At 43.2% G+C, this 21,922-nt stretch overlaps 1 protein-coding gene across 1 annotated transcript in view; it reads right to left on the bottom strand.

Annotated features, from left to right (window-relative positions):
- The window catches only part of SVOPL (SVOP like), a 64,603-nt gene extending 42,886 nt beyond the window's left edge, over positions 1–21,717 (bottom strand). The window contains exons 1-7 of the mRNA XM_032865327.1: positions 21,636–21,717; positions 21,363–21,454; positions 18,433–18,531; positions 9,482–9,553; positions 7,801–7,925; positions 5,088–5,151; positions 1,739–1,864 (exon numbers count right to left, since the gene is read on the bottom strand). Of these exons, the coding sequence (XP_032721218.1) occupies positions 1,739–1,864; positions 5,088–5,151; positions 7,801–7,925; positions 9,482–9,553; positions 18,433–18,531; positions 21,363–21,454; positions 21,636–21,717 (660 nt within the window). The remainder of the gene's footprint in view (positions 1–1,738; positions 1,865–5,087; positions 5,152–7,800; positions 7,926–9,481; positions 9,554–18,432; positions 18,532–21,362; positions 21,455–21,635) is intronic.
- Positions 21,718–21,922: the final 205 nt, after the last annotated feature.

Raw genomic sequence — 21,922 nt, 5'->3', positions numbered from 1 at the left:
GCACCTGCTCCCCATCCCGTGCCCAGCAGCCCCTCATCTCCCACTGGGATGCTCCTGACTGCTCCCCTGGCTTTCCGCGCGCAGGCTCCACGCAGCCGCAGACCAGCTTCCCAGCACACAGCCAGCACCCCCTGCCTCGAAGGCCCTCATAATCTGGACACAGGCCTGTCGCCGCCCCCCACCCCCCGCCCCCCACCAACATACTTCATTCCAGCCTACCTGCTCTCCCCCAAAGATTCTGCATTTCACACCTTCGTGGCCGGGCCGACGCCTGAGCTCTGTCCACATGCCCTTGCCCCACTCTCCGGCCCTTGCAGTGCAGGCTATACCACCCCCACGGCCAAATTCAACAGCGTCGCCCCACTGGAACAAATCGCTCTCTCCCTGAGCACCCACAGGACGAACGCTGCGACCGCGCTTACCGAGTCCTGCGAGTACCATCACCCTTTGCTTTCGTATCTATCTCTCCCCTACTGGCTGGCGCTCCTTGACGGCAAGAACCATATCCTATGCATACTTTTAGCCTCGGAACCTCATGCGGAGCCTGGTACATACTTGGTGTGAGTGTCATCAATCCAAAGACAAGGCCAAGATTCAAAATAATAATTTTTATAAAGATAATAGCATAGCTATGTGGCTCACACATGTTAAACACTGTTTGTGCTCCAGGTTCACGAAGAGAGTCATATGCATTACTTTGTTTAATCTTCCGCATGGCCCTAGGAGATATGCCCTGTTCATGGGGTGGAACCACTCGTCCAGGAGAATGGGGCCAGGACCGTCTTTTTCTAACTGCACCAGCCAAGGCAGGCAGGCTGCTCACAGATGGGACTGGGCCCACTAAGCCCCTGGAACCAGGCACCTGCCGCTCTGGGTGGGACGTCAATCAACAGTTCACTGCAGAGAAGACCCAGACTAATGGACTCATCCAGAAAAAAATGGACAGGGCTCTGGGATCAGGTGTCAGGAGAAAGAGCTGAAGGTCATGGCGTTGCTTCATTCAAAGAAGGAAAGCTGTGATTGGGCTAGATTTTCTTAACCGTTTGGAGGGATATCATGTAGAAGCTAGACCTCTGGGTTTTCAGAGAGAACTATTAAGACTGCAGGTAAACTCATGAGGAGGCAGGGTCCCCTCCGCATCAGAAAGGACCTCCTAAGAACTAGGCCTGCCTGCGGATGGACATAGGATGTCGTCTATAAAGTCTTGAGTCTGAAAGTGTCCAAAGCCGGGAGTGTTCTGGATGTGTGCTTGTGGTTGGGGTACGAAATACATGCCCTCCGAGGACACTTGTGAAATATGAAATTCTCTGATTCTGTAGTGTTAGGTCACACACACACACACACACACACACAGCACATCCCAGTTCACTGCGGCGCCAGCCCCGTCTTTGAACAATGAGGGGAATCCAGCGGAACCTAAGGAACAGGTTGATTCTGTGGGTTACAGGGAGAGCAGAAGGACAAAACAGCTGGCCTGTAGTGGCCTGAGAATGTGTGCCACGCGTCAGACTCCAACCACCAAAGGTAAGAGAAGGGTCAGCTCAAGTGGGGTGTCGCTGTGAGACGAAACTTCCAGCAATAAACAATCCGAGGCAGGCTAATGGAGGGGAGGGATGAAGCGGATTGAGACAGTCTTGAGTGAAGGAAAGAGGCAGAAGTGAGGCTGACACTTGTGGGGCAGAAGGACCCCTGGGCCAGCTGGAGGAGAGGACCAGAGGGAGCCCACGAACGGCCTCACCTTGAAGACCAAGATGAGGATGATGCCTGGAATGGAGGCGATGCGAATCAGCCAGCGCCACCCGATGGTGGGGATGACCACGGAGGCCAGGCCGATTATAAGCAGGGAGCCAGCCAGCCAGAAAACCTGGGGAGAGGATGAGAGGTCACAACTCCTCCTATCAGGGCATTTGCCTGGCTTCTTGGTGGAGCGGGTGACTCTTGATCTGGGGTTTAAGTTCGAGCCCCATGTTGGGTAAAATAATTTCTTGAAAACAAAACATTCACAATTCCCCTTACCCAGTGTGCTCAACCCTGCCTCTCTGAGGAGCATCAGGAGATATACTTCAGTATAAGGATATAAGGATAAGGTGAAAGAGGGTCTTTAAGGAGCCCAGGTCTGGGTTCTACTCCCAGCACTAGCTCCAGGACCTGGATGAACAGGGAATATCGCCTCACTTCTCAGTGAGAGAAGCTCAGTTTGCTTGTCTATAAATGGAAGGCTCAGCTATACAAGGGGTCAGTACTGTCGCCACAGTTTTAAAAATTGGAAACGTTGACATTTTTCCCCATTGAATAAATAAAAGATGAACTGGTTCATAACTCAAAAGCCACAAAGGAAAACACTAAAAATGCTCTCTTCCTCTCCTGCTTCTTTGCCATCCAGTTCTCTTCTTAGAAGAAACCAATATTACCTATTTCTTGGGTCCTTCCAAAGCTGTTCTAAGCATATATAAGCTAATAAGGATATATTTCATTCTCTTTTTTCACAAATGATACCATAGTATAAATATTGCTTTTTGTACTGAAAAAATGTATCTTGAATATCACTGTGTATCAACAAACAACATGGTAGTCCATTATGGCTGGGCCTGTTGGGTTTGGGAATTAGAATGATTCCAAGTGTTAGCCTAAGCATTCTCTCCCCACTGGGAGATGACAATTCCATTCCACCTCACAGAAATGGAGAGAAGACAATAGAAAAAAAAACCCTTTGTGGGCAACTAAGTAAGGGGTGACAAAGGGGTGACTATTTTATCACTAAAGATTTCAATTGCAAAAACCGAATAGGATTATTTCAGAAAGCACTAAGGGCTATGAAAAAGGAGTAATGTCATGGGGAGTGATCAGGGATGCACTTTCTGAAGAGGCAACAAATAAGAAGACTAGCAGTAAGTCACTGTGATCGACCAGATAGCAGGTGACAGGTCACTGACAAGAATTTTAGTAGGGAGGGCACCTAAGTGGCTCAGTGGGTTAAGCATCTGCCTTCGGCTCAGGTCGTGATCCCAGGGTTCTGGGATTGAGTCCCCCATCAGGCTCCCTGCTTCTCCCTCTGCCTGTTGCTCTCTTTCTCTCTGACAAATAAATAAATAAAATCTTTAAAAAAAATAATTTTCTTAGGGAAGTGGCAAAAAAATTTTATAACTGGTGATCTGGCACAGATATTAGAGGTAAAAGTGACAAGGTTTGCTGATGGACACTGCAGTTGGGGGTCCATCAATAAGAGATGAAGCAGCAGGACTTGGTAAGGATTGAATGGGGGTGATGGCACAGGAGGGGTCCGGGACGGCTCTTGAGCTTGTGGCCCAGATGACCAAGGGGACTATGTTTACTACTAGCTGAGAGTGGAAATGTGGAAATAAGACATTTCAGGGGAAAATGAACAGATGAATTCTATCCGTGTTGTATTTCTGAAGCGATAGTCCAGGGACTCTCCCATAGGCTATTGGCTCTATCCGCATCTGAAACTCAAGGGGATGCTCTTGGTTGTAGGTAAAGATATTGGGGTTTACAGATATAGGTAACTAAAACCATTGGAGTTACTTAGATGATCCAAGAAGAGGAGGAAAATAAGACTAGCAAGAAGATAAAACCAGGAAGCATGTCATGGAGTTAATGGCAGGCAGAAGAGGAAATGTCCACAGATGAGCTTGAATAGGACCACGCCCATGAAATACTGTTAAGGATAAAATCTGAATAGGTCAAGCTGAGAAAGACAATTATATGGTTTCACTCATATGTATAACATAAGGAATACTATGGGGGACCACAGAGGAAGGGAGGGAAAACCGAAGAGCGGCCAGAATCAGAGAGGGAGAAGAATCATGAGAGACTGTGGACTCCAGGAAACAAACTGAGGGTTTCAGAGGGGAGAGGGTGGAGGGATAGGGTAGTCGGATGATGGGCATTAAGGAGGGCACATGTTGTGATGAGCACTGGGTGTTATATGCAACTAACGAATCTTCAACACTACATCAAAAACTAATGAGGGTCGCCTGGGTGGCTCAGTGGGTTAAAGCCTCTGCTTTTGGCTCAGGTCGTGGTCTCGGGGTCCTGGGATCGAGCCCCGTGTCAGGCTCCCTGCTCGGTGGGGATCCTGCTTCCCCCTCTCTCTTTGCCTGCCTCTCTGCCTACTTGTGATCTCTCTCTGTCAAATGAATAAATAAAATCTTAAAAAAAAAACCAAATTAATGATGTATTATATGGTGGCTAGCAGAACATAATAAAAAAAATAAAGTAAAATAAAATAACGCAAATGCAAATTGGTACAAAAAGAAGGATAAAATCAATGCTAAGTACTAAAAGTATCTGCATCTATCTTAACAAAGATCAGAAAAACAGGAGAAATTTAAAGAGTTAGCATACAGTGTTTGTTACGTTCTTTGTCATTTTTTGTTGCCTTCATTGAATATTGGAAAATTTAAAAATAAATCTTAAAGTATTCTCCTACTGCTTTATTTATTGCTAAATATATGTTTCAGCGAGAAGAGCTTTCTTTTTGGTGGGCCCCTGAAAGTCAGGGCTTTTGGACACTAATGACATCAGAGACATCAAGGACACCTAGATAGATTAACATAGCTTCTGATACAAAACCTCTCCTCCAGCGGGGCCTGTGGCAGGCTTGGGAACATTCCAATCTCCTGGATAAATGATTCAGCTGGACAAGGCACTTAGGGCATGTCCCCACAGGCATGGGCCAGTTGTGGCCCCGAAGACACTAGTAATCCTGGAGGGGAGATAGGCTGTCCTAAGGAGGCTAGTAGGTATGTCCCCCTCCTGAAGACTCACGGGGGAAGAGAAAGTCCATCCCAGATGCATTCCTAAGCTTCCATCATTCCACTGAGACCAGCCACCAGAATGTTTCCTGGAAGAGGCTACTCTGTTCTAAATGCTACTGTTGGGTGACAAAAGTCCTGGCTGAGGACACCATGAAATGGGACCCTGGCATCCAGCCTTCCCAATGCTCTTTAGTTAACACCAAGAAATAGACAGCGTGCTAACCCGACAGACGACCAGCCAGAAGCAAAACCAAGGGTATCACATCCACTAGGATCAGAAGCCCAAGTAGAATTACTATTTTATCTTACCTGAGACAACGGGAGCATGTAGCCTCGATATTTTGTTGGCAAAAACTCAGTCTTTATGATTAGCCTAAACAGGAAGGGAGGGGGAACAGAATAATTTTGTTTTTATCAAAGAAAATGACTTGAAAAATCATAACTTTTCTTGTCACAGAAATAAAAAATGAAAAAACATAGACTTCATCATTGTGAAGTAAATATATGTATATACTGCTCTCAGCTCCTGGTTTCTGCTGATATTTGGTCTTTGACCCCAGTGTCTGACATAGAACACCTAGAATCCTTGGGCTTCCTGGTCCAAAGGAGCATCCTTTGTTCTCATGAGATGGCTTTTGATGAGTGCCTAGATGGGGCCTCATCTTAAAAGACCAAACCACGATTAGAATCTTGGGATGTCCAACCCTGTCCTCCAACCCCTGGAGAGAGGAGAGGGATTGGAAAATGATTTGATGCCTCCATGTCTCATGCCTCCACAATGAGGCCTCCATAGAAAGCTTGAATATACAAGGTTTGGCGAGCTTCCAGGCTGGAGAGCCCATCTGTGTGCTGGGAAGGAGGTGTGCCACAGACTCCATAGAAACAGTAGCTCTTGCCCTGTGTATCTCTCTTCATCAGGCCATTCACCTGTTTCCTCTAAAATCTCCTTTGTACTACATCTGCAGTCATAGGTAGACTGTTTGCCTGGGTCCTGGGAGCTTCTCTGGCCATTTATTGAGTCCACAGAAGGATCTGGGGCAACTTGCATTTGTAACAAGTCAGACAGAAGGTGTGGATAAGCTGGGGACCTACTGCTTGTGATTGGTGTCTGAGGTGGGTGATAGCCTCTTGGGACTGAGCCTAAACCTGGGCGTGGGGGAGGGGTCTGAGCAAACTCCCGTTAGGAAGAATTGAACTAATCTGTAGAACAACCAGCTGGTGTTAGAGGATTGGCCGGTGTGTAAATAACCCGCACATTTAGTGTCAGGAGTGACGATCTGTCAGGTCGCCTGGGTGGCTCAGTCGGTTAAGTGCCCGACTCTTGATTTCAGCTCAGGTCATGAGCTCAGGGTCGTCCGATGGAACCTCACACGGGGCTCCAAGTAGAGCCTGCTTAACATTCTCCCACTCCCTCTGCCTCCTCCCAACCCCCCTGCTGGCATGTGCTTTCTTTCTCTTAAGAAAAAAAAAAGTGAAGCTTTGTCACAAGTACTGAGTGTGAGTGTGTAAAGGAAAACAGAAGTTTTTCCTAAACAATTATGTTTTGCTGTATGATTGTGAACAACTAAAATCCACAAAAGAGAATAAGAAACTTGCAATTGCCCTTCTGTTTACATGGTTCTTCTCAAAGTTCTTTTCAACCTTCTACCATTTAAGAGATAAGAGCCTTATTCCCTCCCCCCCAAAAAATTGAAAAGTGTTTTTGCCAAACCCTTTCTAAAACATACTTGGGAATTTAAAATACACCTGAAAGGAAGTGAATCGATGCCTAGAGCGAATGGTGGCAATCCAAGCACAGGCTTCTAATTAATTTTGTGATTAGACAAATAAATAGAATCATACTCCCTTCTGTTTTCTAATTGCTCTTCCCTGTTGCAATAATTAGCCAGGGTTTGGGCTTTCTTAACATATTTATCGGGCTGGTTCCTGAGGGATGTTGTAAATGTCAAGCTAACTTCTACTCCTGTAGGGCTCCAAAGCTCAGAGCAGGCTTAATTTATGCCCCGGGGAGGGACAATCTTTCCACAACACATTAAGGTAATGATTGGGTGCTTTGATATCTCCTAATACATCCTAAGGGTAACCTGCTCCACGGCACCCGGGAGAGAGTAGGCTGAGGGCTCTGTGAATCTAAGGGAGGCTCCAGAGCTGCTGAGCATTCAGCGGACACCTCTCCAGCCACGAGACATTGTGCACTTATCCTAGGACAGAGAAGGACCTGCAGCCGCCATCTCTCTCAGCGACCTCCCCCTGCTTTGCAAATGGACTTAGACATAGTCTTCGGTCACAGGGCAACGGCATTTTAAAATGGCTACTCCTTGGGCAACTGGGTGGCTTAGCCGGTTCAAGGTCATAACCCCACAGTAATGGGATCAAGTCCTGCATGGGGCTCTTTCCTCAGTGGGGACTCTGTTTCTCCCTCGTCCTCCACCCCTCCCCCTGCTCATGCTTGCTCTCTCTCTCTCTCTCTCTCTCTCAAATAAATAAATAAAATCTTTAAAAACAAATAAATTAATGGTATGGTTACTCATCAATGTTAAAGGTGGTTCTGGTCAAACTAAACTCTTCCAACACATTCTCAAGCAACGAAAAGACCGTGTTACCTGCCTCCTATGGCACTTTTGCTTGGCATGTAGTCTAACAAAATAAAGATCAGCCTTAGGGACAAAAAAATTTAAACGCATTCACCTCTAGTGCCCTCTGCTAGCCTCACCATCAAGCATCATTTTTTTTGTTTTGTTTTGTGTGGTTTTTTTTTTAGTTTTTAAATTTTTTATTAACATATGATATATTATTGGCCCCAGGTCATTTTGATGAGCAAATAGCTCCTAGTGGAATTAACAGCCATTGCTTTAAGAACAATTAAAAAAAATAAAGAGCTAAAAAATAATTAGCACAAGTCAAGTCTTATACATTTATAGCTTGTTGGTGTTATTGGCCCATGAACCACCACCACATCTGTGTAAGTATCTGGGGGTGTCCTGCATTTCTCTCTCAAGCCTCCTCTCGGTGAGGTCTTTACCCTTGTGCATGGCCAGACACGCCACAGCCCACCATCGTCCGCAGGAAGACAAACCAGATGTATGACGGAGAGAAAGAGGTCAGCAAGGAGAAGTAGGCTCCCCATAGGAACGAGATGAGCAAAATCTAAAGCAACCAAAGGAGACATATTAGTGGGACCTGCCTCTCTGGAGGAAACTAATGGGAGACGATTTGCCTTCTGAAGGCGATTTTTAATTTCCATCCGGAGGTTTGCTTCTCAGAGGGGCTAATTCTACAGGGAGCTCACCGATCTCTCACAATCACCAAATAACACAGTCCACACCGTTGTACTGCCTGAAAGCCCAGACATTCCAAATTTCGACCGTTCTTCAACACCGCCCCACTGCATCCACCCTAACAGGCGACAGGCGCCCAAACTTGTAAATCAGGATGAAAAAAACCTGCCCTCATTAGGAGCACAGAGAAGTGTTGTGTTGGGATGGGGACGAGGAGAAAATTTAAGGTATTTGCTTTTTCCCTAATTATAAGACTAATACAAATTCATAGTATAGAATATGGAAGAAAAAGAGAAAAACAAAAATATTTCTATCTTGCTTGATTTCCCAACCCCCCAGAAAAGACTTGTTAACATACTTTTATCCTATTTTCCTTGCTTGAAAGGGAAAATATATTTTTCATGGCTGTAAAATATTCCAGTGGAAGGAGGTATTGTAGTGCGGAAAATATTATGCATAATCCCTTCGCCTGTGGTTGAATGATGAGGTTTTCTCATGGTTACAGTTAGCTGTGGCAATGTACATAATCTCTGTGCTTCTCTGATGCTCTAATCGGGCTAGATTTCTGGAATGAAAATGATCAGACTAGGAGAATGGGTATTCTCCAGGTTCTTGATTCATCCTGCCAAACCGATGGTCAGAAAAACTGGACCAATACAACGTGAAGGTGTCTCTACACTTGTAGCCTTCTCCAAAAAGAGAACAAATCCTATGGATTTGATACCCCAAAATTCATACCTTCTAATATTTTCCTTTCGATTGCTCCCATAATCAAATGTTTTTCAAGAAAGGTTGACCATTTTTATTTTTGTGTAAAAATGTCTTGTTGTGCTTTTTACATTTTTTTACATACTTGTGTTTTCAGTATGAAATGTATGAATGTCTATGATATTTACTTCATGTACTTCAAAACATAAAGCCAATGCTGTAATTACTTTCCTTTGGGGCTTGTCCCCTTGTGTTTATGCTTAAGGAGGTCTTCCCTACCAGAAACGAGACAAGGGGAAAAAAAAAAAAAAAAGAGCGAGACCTAGGCTTCTAATCAGAAGACATAGGTTTCGATCTTACTGTTTAATCTTAGTAGGTACATGACCTTGAGCAAGCGGCTGAGTTTCAAAGCTATACCAAAGTTAACTAATGTGAAGCTGCTTATGTTTCTATGTGTCAGTCTCTACATTCTAAGATTTTCTAACCGTGCACACCCATCAGTTCCATTCCTGGACGACAGGGACCAGGTAGGAGGAAGGGTATGCCAGGAAAAGACAAGAAAGCACTAAGACAAGCCTGGCATTGGGGCACATGGTGTCAGAGAAGGACATTTCCACCCATTCTGTCTGTTACAGACAGAGAAATGTCCACTAAAGAGAACCAGTGGTGACATCATTACAAAAGAAAATACCACGTCATTCTTCAAGGCCAACCTACCTTCCAGCGGCCGTATCTGTCAGCCAGGAGGCCAAAGAGGATGCTGAACACCATGTAGCCAAAAAACACCATCTGGAGGTGGAGTGAGAAAACAATTATCCTGTAGGCAGGCTTTCTAGAATACACTGATGAGCTGCATTTCCCATTCATTCATCTTCATGAAAAGTCGACTGGAAAGGGGAAAAGGGCGGAAGCTGGAGAGCGGCTTTTCACAAAGCTCTCCCGTCTCCGTTTCCCACGGTCAGGGCTTCAGAGGCTGACGCTTCCCATTGATGCCCACCCCACAACTGGAGACGTTGCCCCCCAGTAGAAACAGGGATCGGAGGAACAGGTAGCTGTTTTCCCTCTGATCCAAGATGATGGTCCTGGTCTCGTTCTACTTGGATGTATAATTGTGCATTTCCATTTTAATAATTTTTTTAAAAAGCTGTATTCATTCATGACCTGCCTTATCCCACTTCTAGAAGCAATTTTCCTTTATGTTTTTACAGGTAAACATAAACTTTAAATAAACACCCAAGTCAATCATCCATACAGAAACACTCTTCAAAACTAATATAAATCTGTTTCTTTTCCAACCTTGTTCTCACAATGGATTATCCTACGCTGATAAAATTCAAGAACCTGTGTATGATACCAGCATTTTAACTCAGTCTGAGCTGTGATCTGCTGTCTGTGCCTTCAGGCTACTTATTTTTTTCTTTCAAGCAGTTCCAAGCTTCACTTGCTTTCCTTTCTAGTAAGATCTCTGACTGATTGACTCTAGGGTAATCAAAGGAAAGATGTTAGCTTGCATTTCTAAGACTTTTTCAATAAGAGAACTGGTTCTCTCTGCTGCCTGCTTTGCTTTCTCTTCTTTTCCCCCTTCCTTACTCTTCATAAGGAAGACTCAAACATATTTCTTCCACAGGGAACCATAAGAACAAGAAAAAAAAAAAAACCCATCACGTCTATTCTTGAACAACAAAGCCATGCTTTTCTTCTGCACTGTGCTTTCCAGGATAGAAGGGGAGGGGGAAAGAAGCCAGTGCTTTCTAAATGCCAGTCTTGGGACAGATGCTGACCTATCATGAAATCTAATCAGTGCTGAGAAAAACAGCAAAAATAAGGTCAATGTGATACGTTTTGAATAAATCTAAATTTATTAAATATTAAGAGCTCTTGTTATTCTGGAATAATTTTCTTTCTGATTGTTGATATGAACACACCCCCGCCTTTTGAGAGATGATGGTAGTCAATGGCAAGATTTTTTACCTCTTTCTTGTCTTCTAATGGCCTTAATTATCATACACACACACACACACACACACACACACATATATATATATATATTTTTTTTTTTTTTAATGTCAAACCTATGTCAGCCACTCAATTAAAAAAAAAATCATTTCAGGGCACCTGGATGGCTCAGTGGATTAAGCGTCTACCTTCCACTCAGATCATGGTTCCAGGGTCCTGGGATCGAGTCCCGCATTAAGCTCCATGTTCCACAGGGAGTCTGCTTCTCCCTCAGCCCCTCCATCCCCGCCCCCCACTTGTGTTCTCTTTCAAATGAATAAATAAAAATCTTTTTAAAATTTTTAAAAATCATATCAGTGTGGGTTTTGATTTGAATCTCCTGATGGCTAATGATGATGAACATTTTTCATGTGTCTGTTAGCCATTTGTATGACTTCTTTGGATAAGTATCTGTTTCATGTCTTCTGCCCATTTTTTGACATGATTATCTGTTTTGTGTGTGTTGAGTTTGAGGAGTTCTTTATATATCCTGGATATCAGCCCTTTTTCTGTAGTGTCATTTGCGAATATCTTCTACCATTCCGTGGGTTGCCTCTTTGTTTTGTTGACTGCTTCCTTTGCTTGCAGAAGCTTTTGATCTTGATGAAGTCCCAAAAGTTCATTTTCGCTTTTGTTTCCTTTGCCTTTGGAGACGTATCTTGAAAGAAGTTGCTGTGGCCAATGTCGAAGAGGTTACTGCCTATGTTCTCCTCTAGGATTTTGATAGATTCCTGCCTCACATTGAGTTCTTTTATCCATTTCGAGTTTATCTTTGTGTATGATGTAAGAGAATGGTTGAGTTTCATTTTTCTATACATAGCTGTCCAATTTTCCCAGCACCATTTATTGAAGAGACTGTCTTTTTTCCACTGGATATTTTTTCCTGCTTTGTCAAAGATTATTTGACCACAGAGTTGAGGGTCCATATCTGGGCTCACTACTCTGTTCCACTGGTCTATGTGTCTGTTTTTGTGCCAATACCATGCTGTCTTGGTGATCGCAGCTTTGTAGTAAAGCTTAAAATCAGGCAATGTGATGCCCCCAGTTTTGCTTTTCTTTTTCAACATTTCCTTAGCAATTCGGGGTCTCTTCTGGTTCCATACAAATTTTAGGATTGTTTGTTCTAGCTCTTTGAAAAATGCTGGTGGAATCTTGATCGGGATGGCATTGAAAGTATAGATTGCTCTAGGCAGTATAGACATTTTAACAATATTTCTTCTTCTGATCCATGAGCATGGAATGGTCTTCCATCTTTTTGTGTCTTCTTCAATTTCTTTCATGAGTGTTCTGTAGTTCCTCGAGTACAGATCCTTTACCTCTTTGGTTAGGTTTATTCCCAGGTATCTTATGGTTCTTGGTGCTATAGTAAATGGAATCAATTCTCTCATTTCCATTTCTATATTTTCATTGTTAGTGTATAAGAAAGCAACTGATTTCTGTACATTGAGTTTGTATCCTGCCATGTTACTGAACTGCTGTATGAGTTCTAGTAGTTTGGGGGTGGAGTCTTTTGGGTTTTCCATATACAGTATCATGTCATCTGCGAAGAGAGAGAGTTTAACTTCTTCTTTGCCCATTTGAGTACCTTTTCTCCTTTTGTTGTCTGATTGCTGTTGCTGGGACTTCCAGTACTATGTTGAACAAGAGTGGTGAGAGTGGGCATCCTTGTCGTGTTACTGATCTCAAAGGTAAGGCTGTCAGCTTTTCCCCATTGAGAATGATATTCACTGTGGGTTTTTCACAGATAGATTTTATGAAGTTGAGGAATGTCCCCTCTATCCCTATACTTTGAATCATTTTAATCAGGAACAGATGCTGTATCTTGTCAAATGCTTTCTCTGCATCAATTGAGAGGACTATGTGGTTCTTCTCTCTTCTCTTATTGATTTGTTCTATTACATTGATGGATTTGTGAATGTTGAACCACCCTTGCATCCCAGCGATAAATCCCACCTGGTCGTGGTGGATGATCTTTTTAATGTACTGTTGGATCCTATTAGCTAGGATCTTGTTGAGAATCTTGGCATCCATATTCATCAGGGATATTGGTCTGAAATTCTCCTTTTTCGTGGGGTCTTTGCCTGGTTTGTGGACCAGGGTAGTGCTGGCTTCATAAAAAGAGTCTGAAAGTTTTCCTTTTGTTTCTATTTTTTGAAACAGCTTCAGGAGAATAGATATTATTTCTTTGAATGTTTGGTAGAATCCTGCAGGGAATCTGTTAGGTCCTGGGCTCTTGTTTTTTTTTTTTTGTTTTGTTTTTTTTTTAAAGATTTTATTTATTTATTTGACAGAGAGATCACAGGCAGGCAGAGAGGCAGGCAGAGAGAGAGGAGGAAGCAGGCTCCCTGCTGAGCAGAGAGCCCGATGCGGGGCTCGATCCCAGGACTCTGAGACCATGACCTGAGCCGAAGGCAGCGGCTTAACCCACTGAGCCACCCAGGCGCCCCCTGGGCTCTTGTTTTTGGGAGGTTTTTGATCACTGCTTCAATCTCATCACTAGATATTGGTCTATTCAGGTTGTCAATTTCTTCCTGATTCAGTTTTGGAAGTTTATAGGTTTTCAGGAAGGCATCCATTTCTTCTAGGTTGCTTAACTTATTGGCATATAACTGTTGACAATATTTTCTGATGATTGTTTCTATTTCCTTGGTGTTAGTTGTGGTCTCTCCCTTTTCATTCATAATTTTATTAATTTGGGTCCTCTCTCTTTTCTTTTGGATTAGTTTGGCCAAAGGTTTATCGATCTTATTGATTCTTTCAAAAACCCAGCTTCTAGTTTCGTTGATGTGTTCTACTATCTCTAGTTTCTATCTCATTGATCTCTGCTCTAATCTTGATTATTTCCCTTCTTGTGTGTGGGGTTGGCTTAATTTGTTATTGATTCTCCAATTTTTTAAGGTGTAAAGAGAGCTGGTGTATTCTGGATTTTTCCATTTTTGGGGGGGAGGCTTGGATGGCTGTGTATTTCCCCTTTAGGATCGCCTTGCTGTATTCCATGGGTTTTGGACAGAAGTGTCTTCATTCTCATTGGTTTCCATGAATTGTTTAAGTTCTTCTTTGATTTCCTCATTGATCCAAACATTCTTAAGCAAGGTCGTCTTTAGCTTCCAAGTGTTTGAATTCCTTCCAAACTTTTTCTTGTGGTTGAGTTCCAGTTTCAAAGCACTGTGGTCTGAGAATATGCAGGGAATAATCTCAGTCTTTTGGTATCAGCTGAGCCCTGATTTGTGACCCAGATAGTAAACAACATGTGTTGGAGAGGATGTGGAGAAAGGGGAACCCTCTTACACTATTGGTAGGGATGCAAGTTGGTGCAGCCACTTTGGAAAACAGTGTGGAGATTCCTTAAGAAATTAAAAATAGAGCTACCCTATGACCCTGCAATTGCACTACTGGGTATTTACCCCAAAGATACTGATGTAGTGAAAAGAAGGGCCATCTGTACCCCAATGTTCATAGCAGCAAAGGCCACAGTCGCCAAACTGTGGAAAGAACAAAGATGCCCTTCAACAGCTGAATGGATAAAGAAGATGTGGTCCAGGGGCGACTGGGTGGCTCAGTGGGTTAAATCCTCTGCCTTCGGCTCAGGTCCTGATCCCAGGGTCCTGGGATTGAGCCCCTCTTCGGGCTCTCTGCTCAGCAAGGAGCCTGCTTCCCTCTCTCTCTGCCTGCCTCTCTGCCTACTTGTGATCTCTCCCTCTCTGTCAAATAAATAAATAAAAAGAATGTTGAACCACCCTTGCATCCCAGGGATAAATAAATAAAAAGAATAAAAAATAAAATAAATAAATAATAAAATAAATAATAAATAAATAAATAAAATTTAAAATGAATAAATAAATAAATATTTATAATATAAAATAATATAAATGATAAATAAAATAAACAAACAAATAAAATAAAAATAATAAATAAATAAATAAATAAAAGAAGATATGGTGCATATATACAATGGAGTATTGTACCTCCATCAGAATGGATAAATACCCAACTTTTTTTATCAGCATGGACAGGACTAGAATAGTTTATGCTGAGTGAAATAAGTCAAGCAGAGAGAGTCAATTATCATATGGTTACACTTATTTGTGGAGCATAAGGAATAACACAAGGACGTTGGGAGATGGAGAGAAGTGGGTTGGGGGAAATCGGAGGGGGAGACGAAACATGGGGGACTGTGGACTCTGAGAAACAAACTGAGGGTTTTGGAGGGGGGTGGTTGGGTGAGCCCAGTGGTGGGTATTATGGAGGGCACGTATTGCATGGAGCACTAGGTGTGGTACATAAACAATGATTTCTGGAACACTGAAAAGAAATAAAATAAAATGAAATGAAAAAAAAATCATATCAGTTGGTGATCTCAAAATGTGGGCACACCTGAAATGAAGCAATTTTTATTATGGACTTATCAAACTCCTTCCAAGAAGGAAGAAGTAAACTAATTTTTTTTTTTCTTTTTGACCAGACTTGAATAAAAAGAAGCAATCACAGACTGCCCAGGGCAGGAAGGAAAGTGGCTCTTTGGATTTAAAATACTTTTGTGGGGGCGCCTGGGTGGCTCAGTGGGTTAAATCCTCTGCCTTCGGCTCAGGTCCTGATCCCAGGGTCCTGGGATCGAGCCCCGCGTCGGGCTCTCTGCTCCGCAGGGAGCCTGCTTCCTCCCCTCTCTCTCTCTCTGCCTGCCTCTCTGCCTACTTGTGATCTCTCTGTCAAATAAATAAAATCTTAAAAAAAAAAAAAAGACTAAAATACTTTTGTGTATTGAGATGCTATGTTGGGTTAATGGACTTAATTACACCTGGATTAAGCTTAATTAAATGATTAATAAAAGTGAAGCAAAGAGTCAAATAAGATCAAATTTAAAGTTTACCCTGTTCTCGCCCGTAATTGGCAGATGTTTTTATTCTTTCTGGTTTTCTGTCCATTCAGTGTAAAGACATGACTTTCCGAAGACGGAGTTGTTTATTATCAAGCCTGTCTGGAGCACGAACCTTGACTCAATGCCTGTGTGAACCCCAAAGCTTATGAATGCTATTCTTGTTTGGAGAATCACACAGAGGTGAAGACATAAACTTTCTCCGCCACCACCCCCACCTTCTCTCTGTGTCTCCACCCCCTCCTCTGGAGGGTCTGCTTTTTCTGCAGGTACTTATTTGTAACATAAAAATTACTCTTCTATTTCTGTTTTCTGCACCACACGAAGTTTGGTTTCTTCAGCGCTCTCAGTCACAGAACGTGAGGGACTATAGTTCATCCACAGTCATCAAGGTTAACAACCTCTTAGGCCAGGTTGTCCTGAAGGTGGCAAGTGGCACTGGGGTTGGGGAATGGGGAGCCCGGTCAGTGGCAGTTGGTCAAAATATAGCTTCTTGGCTGAATCAGTCTGAGCCCCTCCTGGTGGCAGAGCTGTGGTCGGTGAGTCCCGGGCACAGGTGCCAAAGCCGGATGGGCCTCACAGCCAGGATGACAGACACTAAAGGATGGCAGGCAGCCAGGAACTCAGAACAAGAAATGGGCACATCTGGGGTGACCTGAATTCCCTAGAGAAAAGTCTCCTGAGCCATGACTCACCTGACAAGGAAGTCACGTTACCGGTAACATCAAGGAGCCTCAGATGCCACCAAGAAACAACATAAACGCAACTGATAAATTTCAGTTGTAAATACAGAAAGTATACCATATGATAATATAGTTTATGGAGTGACAGATGCAAACACCACAGCTGGATGTCCCGACATCCTCAGGAATAGGAACGTGCACATCCCCAGGCCCATTGGGGTTTGATGCCATTATAATTACACGGAATGTTACAGCAGTCATTCTCCATGTACACAATGGACAAGGAATGCTTTCCAAATTGCAACTGCATTTTAGAGATAGAAAAAAATGAAAAATAGCTGAGTCACTTAATTACCAGCCCAGGGAAGGTCTTTACCTGTTTTTATTTATACCCCTTCCCTTTTCTAAAAGTGTTAGAACTTTTTTAAAAAAGGAACAAGGGCAACAAAATTAATAAAGGAATTTAAAAGAGAGAAATGGATGTCAGAAAATAAGCAGGTTGCATGTTTGCTGCTGGGACTGAGTCCAAAACCGGGCTCCACATTTCCTGGCCTCCATGACACAGACAGAAACACAACCAGGCAGATAGTATACATTATCTGAGAGGAGAACTCATCAGTTCCTTATGGGAAGAGGAGGTTCCTGATTCCCAACACAGATGAGAATTCCCAGGTTAAGTCTGCTTAAGGCAGTGAGTGAGAGGTGGGGACACCCTTTCCTCTCTGCCCATAACCCCCAGAAGGCTAGGGGGCTGGGGAAAACTTCCAGCATTCTCTATGGCTAGTTTCAGACCGTAACTCTCTCTTTTAAAGCCTTAACCTCTTTCAAGGCCTCCACCAACTGACTGCCTCCTCCAGCCTTCTCTGCCTACCTGCCTCCCGACACCCCCATCTCAGTGAAGATGTTGGCACCTGGTTCATCGTAGGTAGTTCTCTCTGTTAAATTCTACCTTCATGAAAACCAGCTTCAATCCCCAAGTAAATCAATTCTCCACTCCTCAGCTTGTGTTTCTCTCACCTCCTTGGCTGATGTGACCTCTTAAATGCTTCCAAAACACACTCCCTCCCCACCATACGCCCCGCCACTTTATGACTGCTAACATATCTACCTTCCAATCTCATCTTCCCAGGGCACTTGGAAAGCTGACCATGTCCCTCTTTAAAGCCCCTTAATGGCTCCCTGACACCCACAGTGTAGCCTCCAACATTTTTAGGCAAGAAGAGTCTCTTTTAAGATTAATAAATAAATAAATAAATAAATAAATATTTACCAGAGCTCCGCATGATAGGGAGTGTACTTTAATATCCATTTAATGAGAAATACATAATGACTATGAAGTCAATGGTGTGCCTAAGTGAAATTGATCTTTGTTACATGAAAGAGTAATTTGGAGAAACTGTCATGTAGATCTAGAACGACTATATGTTGCGTGGTAGGCTTGCACGTGTTGACCAAAGTTGGGGGGCAGGGGCCTACAGTGATCTCCAGAATGGAGTCCATGCACGGACACCAAATTGCTTCTGATCCCCACCTGTCTCCCATTGTTCCCTCTTCCTGACTTCCTATTCAAGCAACATGAAGCTACTGTACTCCCGCCAACACACGCATGCACATGCAGCCTGCTGGCAATTCACTGGTACTTAACAAACACCTTTCAAAAGAATGTTGTAGAAGATCCTTAATTCCACTCTGTAGCAAAACTTGATGTGCACTTCATAAGGCTACTCATAACGATCTTTGAGAAAAGTTGAATGCATTCCATGAGCACGATTCGGTGATTGCATAAGTCACTATGGTCCCACTAATTTGCAGTCAGACTCGAACCATAACTAATCTAAGACTTAAGGTCTACTCTCTCTGATTTGCATTTGTCTCTTCTAGCCTCTTGCTGGGGGCTAGAAAATAAGCAATTCAAGGTCATGCTCTCTACAGGAAAAGAGATAAATGAGAGAAAGACCACAAATAGTGGTTTGGGCCTGCAAAGCCCATGAGCTTTGGAAGCAACCACCCAAAGAGTGAGGTCACCTTTGGCTCTTAGCCCTGTGGGATGGGGGAAGGGGAGCCGGAGCCCTGGGTTTTCAGTTGGTTCATTCAAAACACCGGAAGCAAGCACTCACCGTAGTCACTAATGCCACCTGCCAGTTCTCCAGCTGCCATTCACAGCGGATGACAGGAGACACAACTGCTATTAACATGATCTCCATGGCCTCAACAACCTTAAAGAAAGTGGGAAAACACTGTGTCTTAGTGCTGGTCTCTCATCAGTTCTTCCCATGCGTGCCTGCCATCATCCTTTTAATCCTAATCTCCTCCTTCCCCTCCCCCATTGAGGGAGCACCTATAGTGTACCCACTCAACACTGCTAGTTGGGTAAAGAAGTGTAGTAAAACTTTGGGTTTCATGGATTCAACGTTCATGGTTTGAAGAATTTGAGAGGATTCCTACAGATGTATGACATCTATTTTTTTGCGATGTTGCTGACCCATGCATTTGCCCTATAGCTCTATGACAGTATTTTGTGTTTGTGTATGTTGGGGGAGTCACTTAGGCAGTGGGTGACATGACTAACCACCAGCACCCACATCAACCTGGCTCTGTTGCTTCATACTCATTACTGTCAAGGTCTTAGGGCATAGCCTTTGCAAATGGGATTTGTGAAATAGTCTCCGATCTCAAGAAGCTGAGCTGGAAGGCAAGCTTCATGAAAACTAGAAGAGAGGAAACAAACAAGTACAAAACAATGAGTTCATCGCCAGGAAACAAGGTCTATTTGGCAAACCTAGTGTAAGCTGTGCTACTAAATATTTCTTTCAATAGGAAGTTTGAATATCATCCTCTACCCTATCTTACAACCCATTGTAGCTTAAGTTTATCTCCCAGGGAAAGGAAGTAGTAGATGCTAGAAAATAACTGATATTTGTATGGGTTACATATTATAGTACTATCTACAGATTTATAATTCAAAGGTCTGGGATGAAAAAAGTATAGTGGTGTTAGCTACTATTTGGGAATTGGAAAGTATCACAAAGGCTTGTCTCCTCTTGGAAAGTACTTTAGTCATGTTTAGAGTACAGATAGCTAGTATGCTTTAGCCCAAAAAGTATAATAAATAAGAGACAGTGTGACATCAGAAGGATGTCTCAGTAATATAGAGCAGTTGGGTCAATATTAACCAGGACTCTACTCCTCTAAGTGGTCTTAGGAGGAAATAAGCCAGTAAGGGATAAGACTCTGCCCCACTCTGATATAATAACTTAAGGGGAGAAAGACACAGAGGAGCAGCAGTGTATAAGATTTTAGAGCCCTCAGAGAACATTAGAATTCAGGATGCCTGGTCACAGACTGAGGCTGCTTTGCTGCTGTGATGTTATTACATACACCTTGGTCACATGAGGCCCTGAAACCCAACTACTGTTCTGACTGCCCCTAACCAAGAACCTTCACAGACCATGGCCAGGAGGAGCCATGTCCCTACTGTCAACACACCTATTCTGATGAGAAGATCCATCCAATGCAGACCATCCTAAAGCCAGGGGAGGGATTTGGTTACCATACCCAATTAAATAGTTCTGGAGGTAGGTAGAGGCAGGGAGGAGGAGGTCTGGTAAATAACCCTTCCTACCTGATGGATTGGGAAGAAGTGAAGCAGCTTAAAAAACACTTGGAGAAGATCAGAAGATATTTCACAACAACACCAAGTATAAATGTGGAATAGACATACAGTCTCCATGGATGTGGGTCTGGAGATGGACATCAGGAGTTGCCTATACAGAGTTGATACCTACCCTTTGGTAAGAGGGTACAGCGGCACAATCTTTCTAACACAGATCATAACTAATAAAGTTACACTCCCTTTGTATAAGGTGATTTGGTTAATTTGGGAAGGTAAACAAAAAAAAAATTCTACATATTCTTTTCTCTTGCCAGAGGGCTGTAAAGGAAGAAAAACAGAGTTCCCAACATATTTGAAGGTAAAAGATGCAGAGAGTTGAACAGTGTTTAAGTGAAGGGGACCACATAACAAAACCAAACTGGAAACCAAATATGTAAAACAGAAGTGGAGATGTTTTGGTTCAAAGTAGAGGAAAGTTCCGATAAAACCCTCCGCAATCCCCAATCACACCCACTTGCCCCTTGAAATATTGAATCTTAACATTTTGGAGACTAGGTAAGACATTACTTCCTAGATGAAGAAATGTTCTAAATTGAACTGTTGATTATTATAAAATCAGGACCAGGATGCATCTTGCCTTTCTCTCCATTACTGGACTACCTCCATAGAGCACAAGGCTTTGGAGCACTGCTTCAGAACTTGCCAAGTGGTCCCTCCAGCTCACATCACTCTTTGTCTCATACTATTTAGCTGAGGGCGAGGGTCAAGGCTCTCTATTATTTACTCATTAGTGTCCTATTGGCTATCTTTACGTCCCGCCTTAAACCATTGTCATATTGACCACTTCTCTCAGATTTTCCCTTCTGTCTCATTATCAATATCATATTCCTAACATATTCTCACTGCACCTACAACAAAAGGAAGAAGCAGTAGTGGTCTCTTGGGACAGACCCACAGTTGGTCAAAGCCCTGGGATTGAGCTATCACTCTTCTTTTCTCAAAATAGCTGGTGGTAAATAGCAAACCCTCATAGGTGCCTCCTAAAGGTTCTGGAAATCTGTAATGACAACAGGTGTCCCGTGCAATTCTTATACACAAAATATTTGAGGACCAAGTGTTTAATTTTACTTAGAATGATACTAGTTTTCTCCTCCCTTCCCAGAGAAGGAAGAGATTTAAACCGTTTTTTTTTAATGAATATTGAATTCCCAGAACATAAAGACACAGATATGTATTTGCTACTAACCAAACACCTGGCAAAGGTAGATGAAAATTATTTTTGAATTAACCCCCCTCACAGGGGTTAATTCACTTTCACTCCCTTTCACTCCCTTCCCTGAATGGACAGCCCAGAGCTGGAGGTCAGTGGAAGACTCTACATGTCCAATGATGAATTTGATTTAGAGATTCAAATGATCTCCAAAGAGAACTCACCCCCGTGCTGCCCATGATCAGAAAGAGGGCAATGTGGAAACGTCCAAATCCAATGGTCTCCACGGCATCTTCCACGGTGAATGTCTTTGACTCTAACAAGGAAGGGCAGAGTGAGAGGAAAAGCCTCTGTGGGAAGGGAATATATGTGGATGATTGCTCACTAAAAATGAGGAGGAAGATGTTGGGAAACCAATTCATTATTGTAAAAATTAGTAAATACAGGAGGAAATTAAGCAGCAGCTAGAGGGTCCGAGACATCTGTGGTCATCTTACCTTTTGGCTGGGACTCTGGGGTCTCCAGGCTCAACTTCCGGAGGCTAATGACAGTGACCGGCTCGGTTTGCTTGGTTGCCATCTTCTAAATGGTCCCAATTCTTCACACGGCTTCCCTAATGGAAGCGGGAGAGGGAAGAAAAAATATATATAAAAGAGTGCTCATTTTCCTTTCATCTTCACAGAAAGTCTGTGAGGTCAGTATTCTAATTCATCACCATCTTATATATAAGGAACATGAGACTTGGAGAGGTCAAATGGCCAATGAGATGATGGGGTCCCATTGA

This window comes from Lontra canadensis, unplaced genomic scaffold, assembly GCF_010015895.1.
Source record: "Lontra canadensis isolate GAN:19392208 unplaced genomic scaffold, GSC_riverotter_1.0 scaffold2, whole genome shotgun sequence".
Classification (NCBI taxonomy): domain Eukaryota; kingdom Metazoa; phylum Chordata; class Mammalia; order Carnivora; family Mustelidae; genus Lontra; species Lontra canadensis.
Note: the sequence above shows the minus strand (reverse complement) of the source record. Positions and strands in the feature narration are given on the sequence as shown.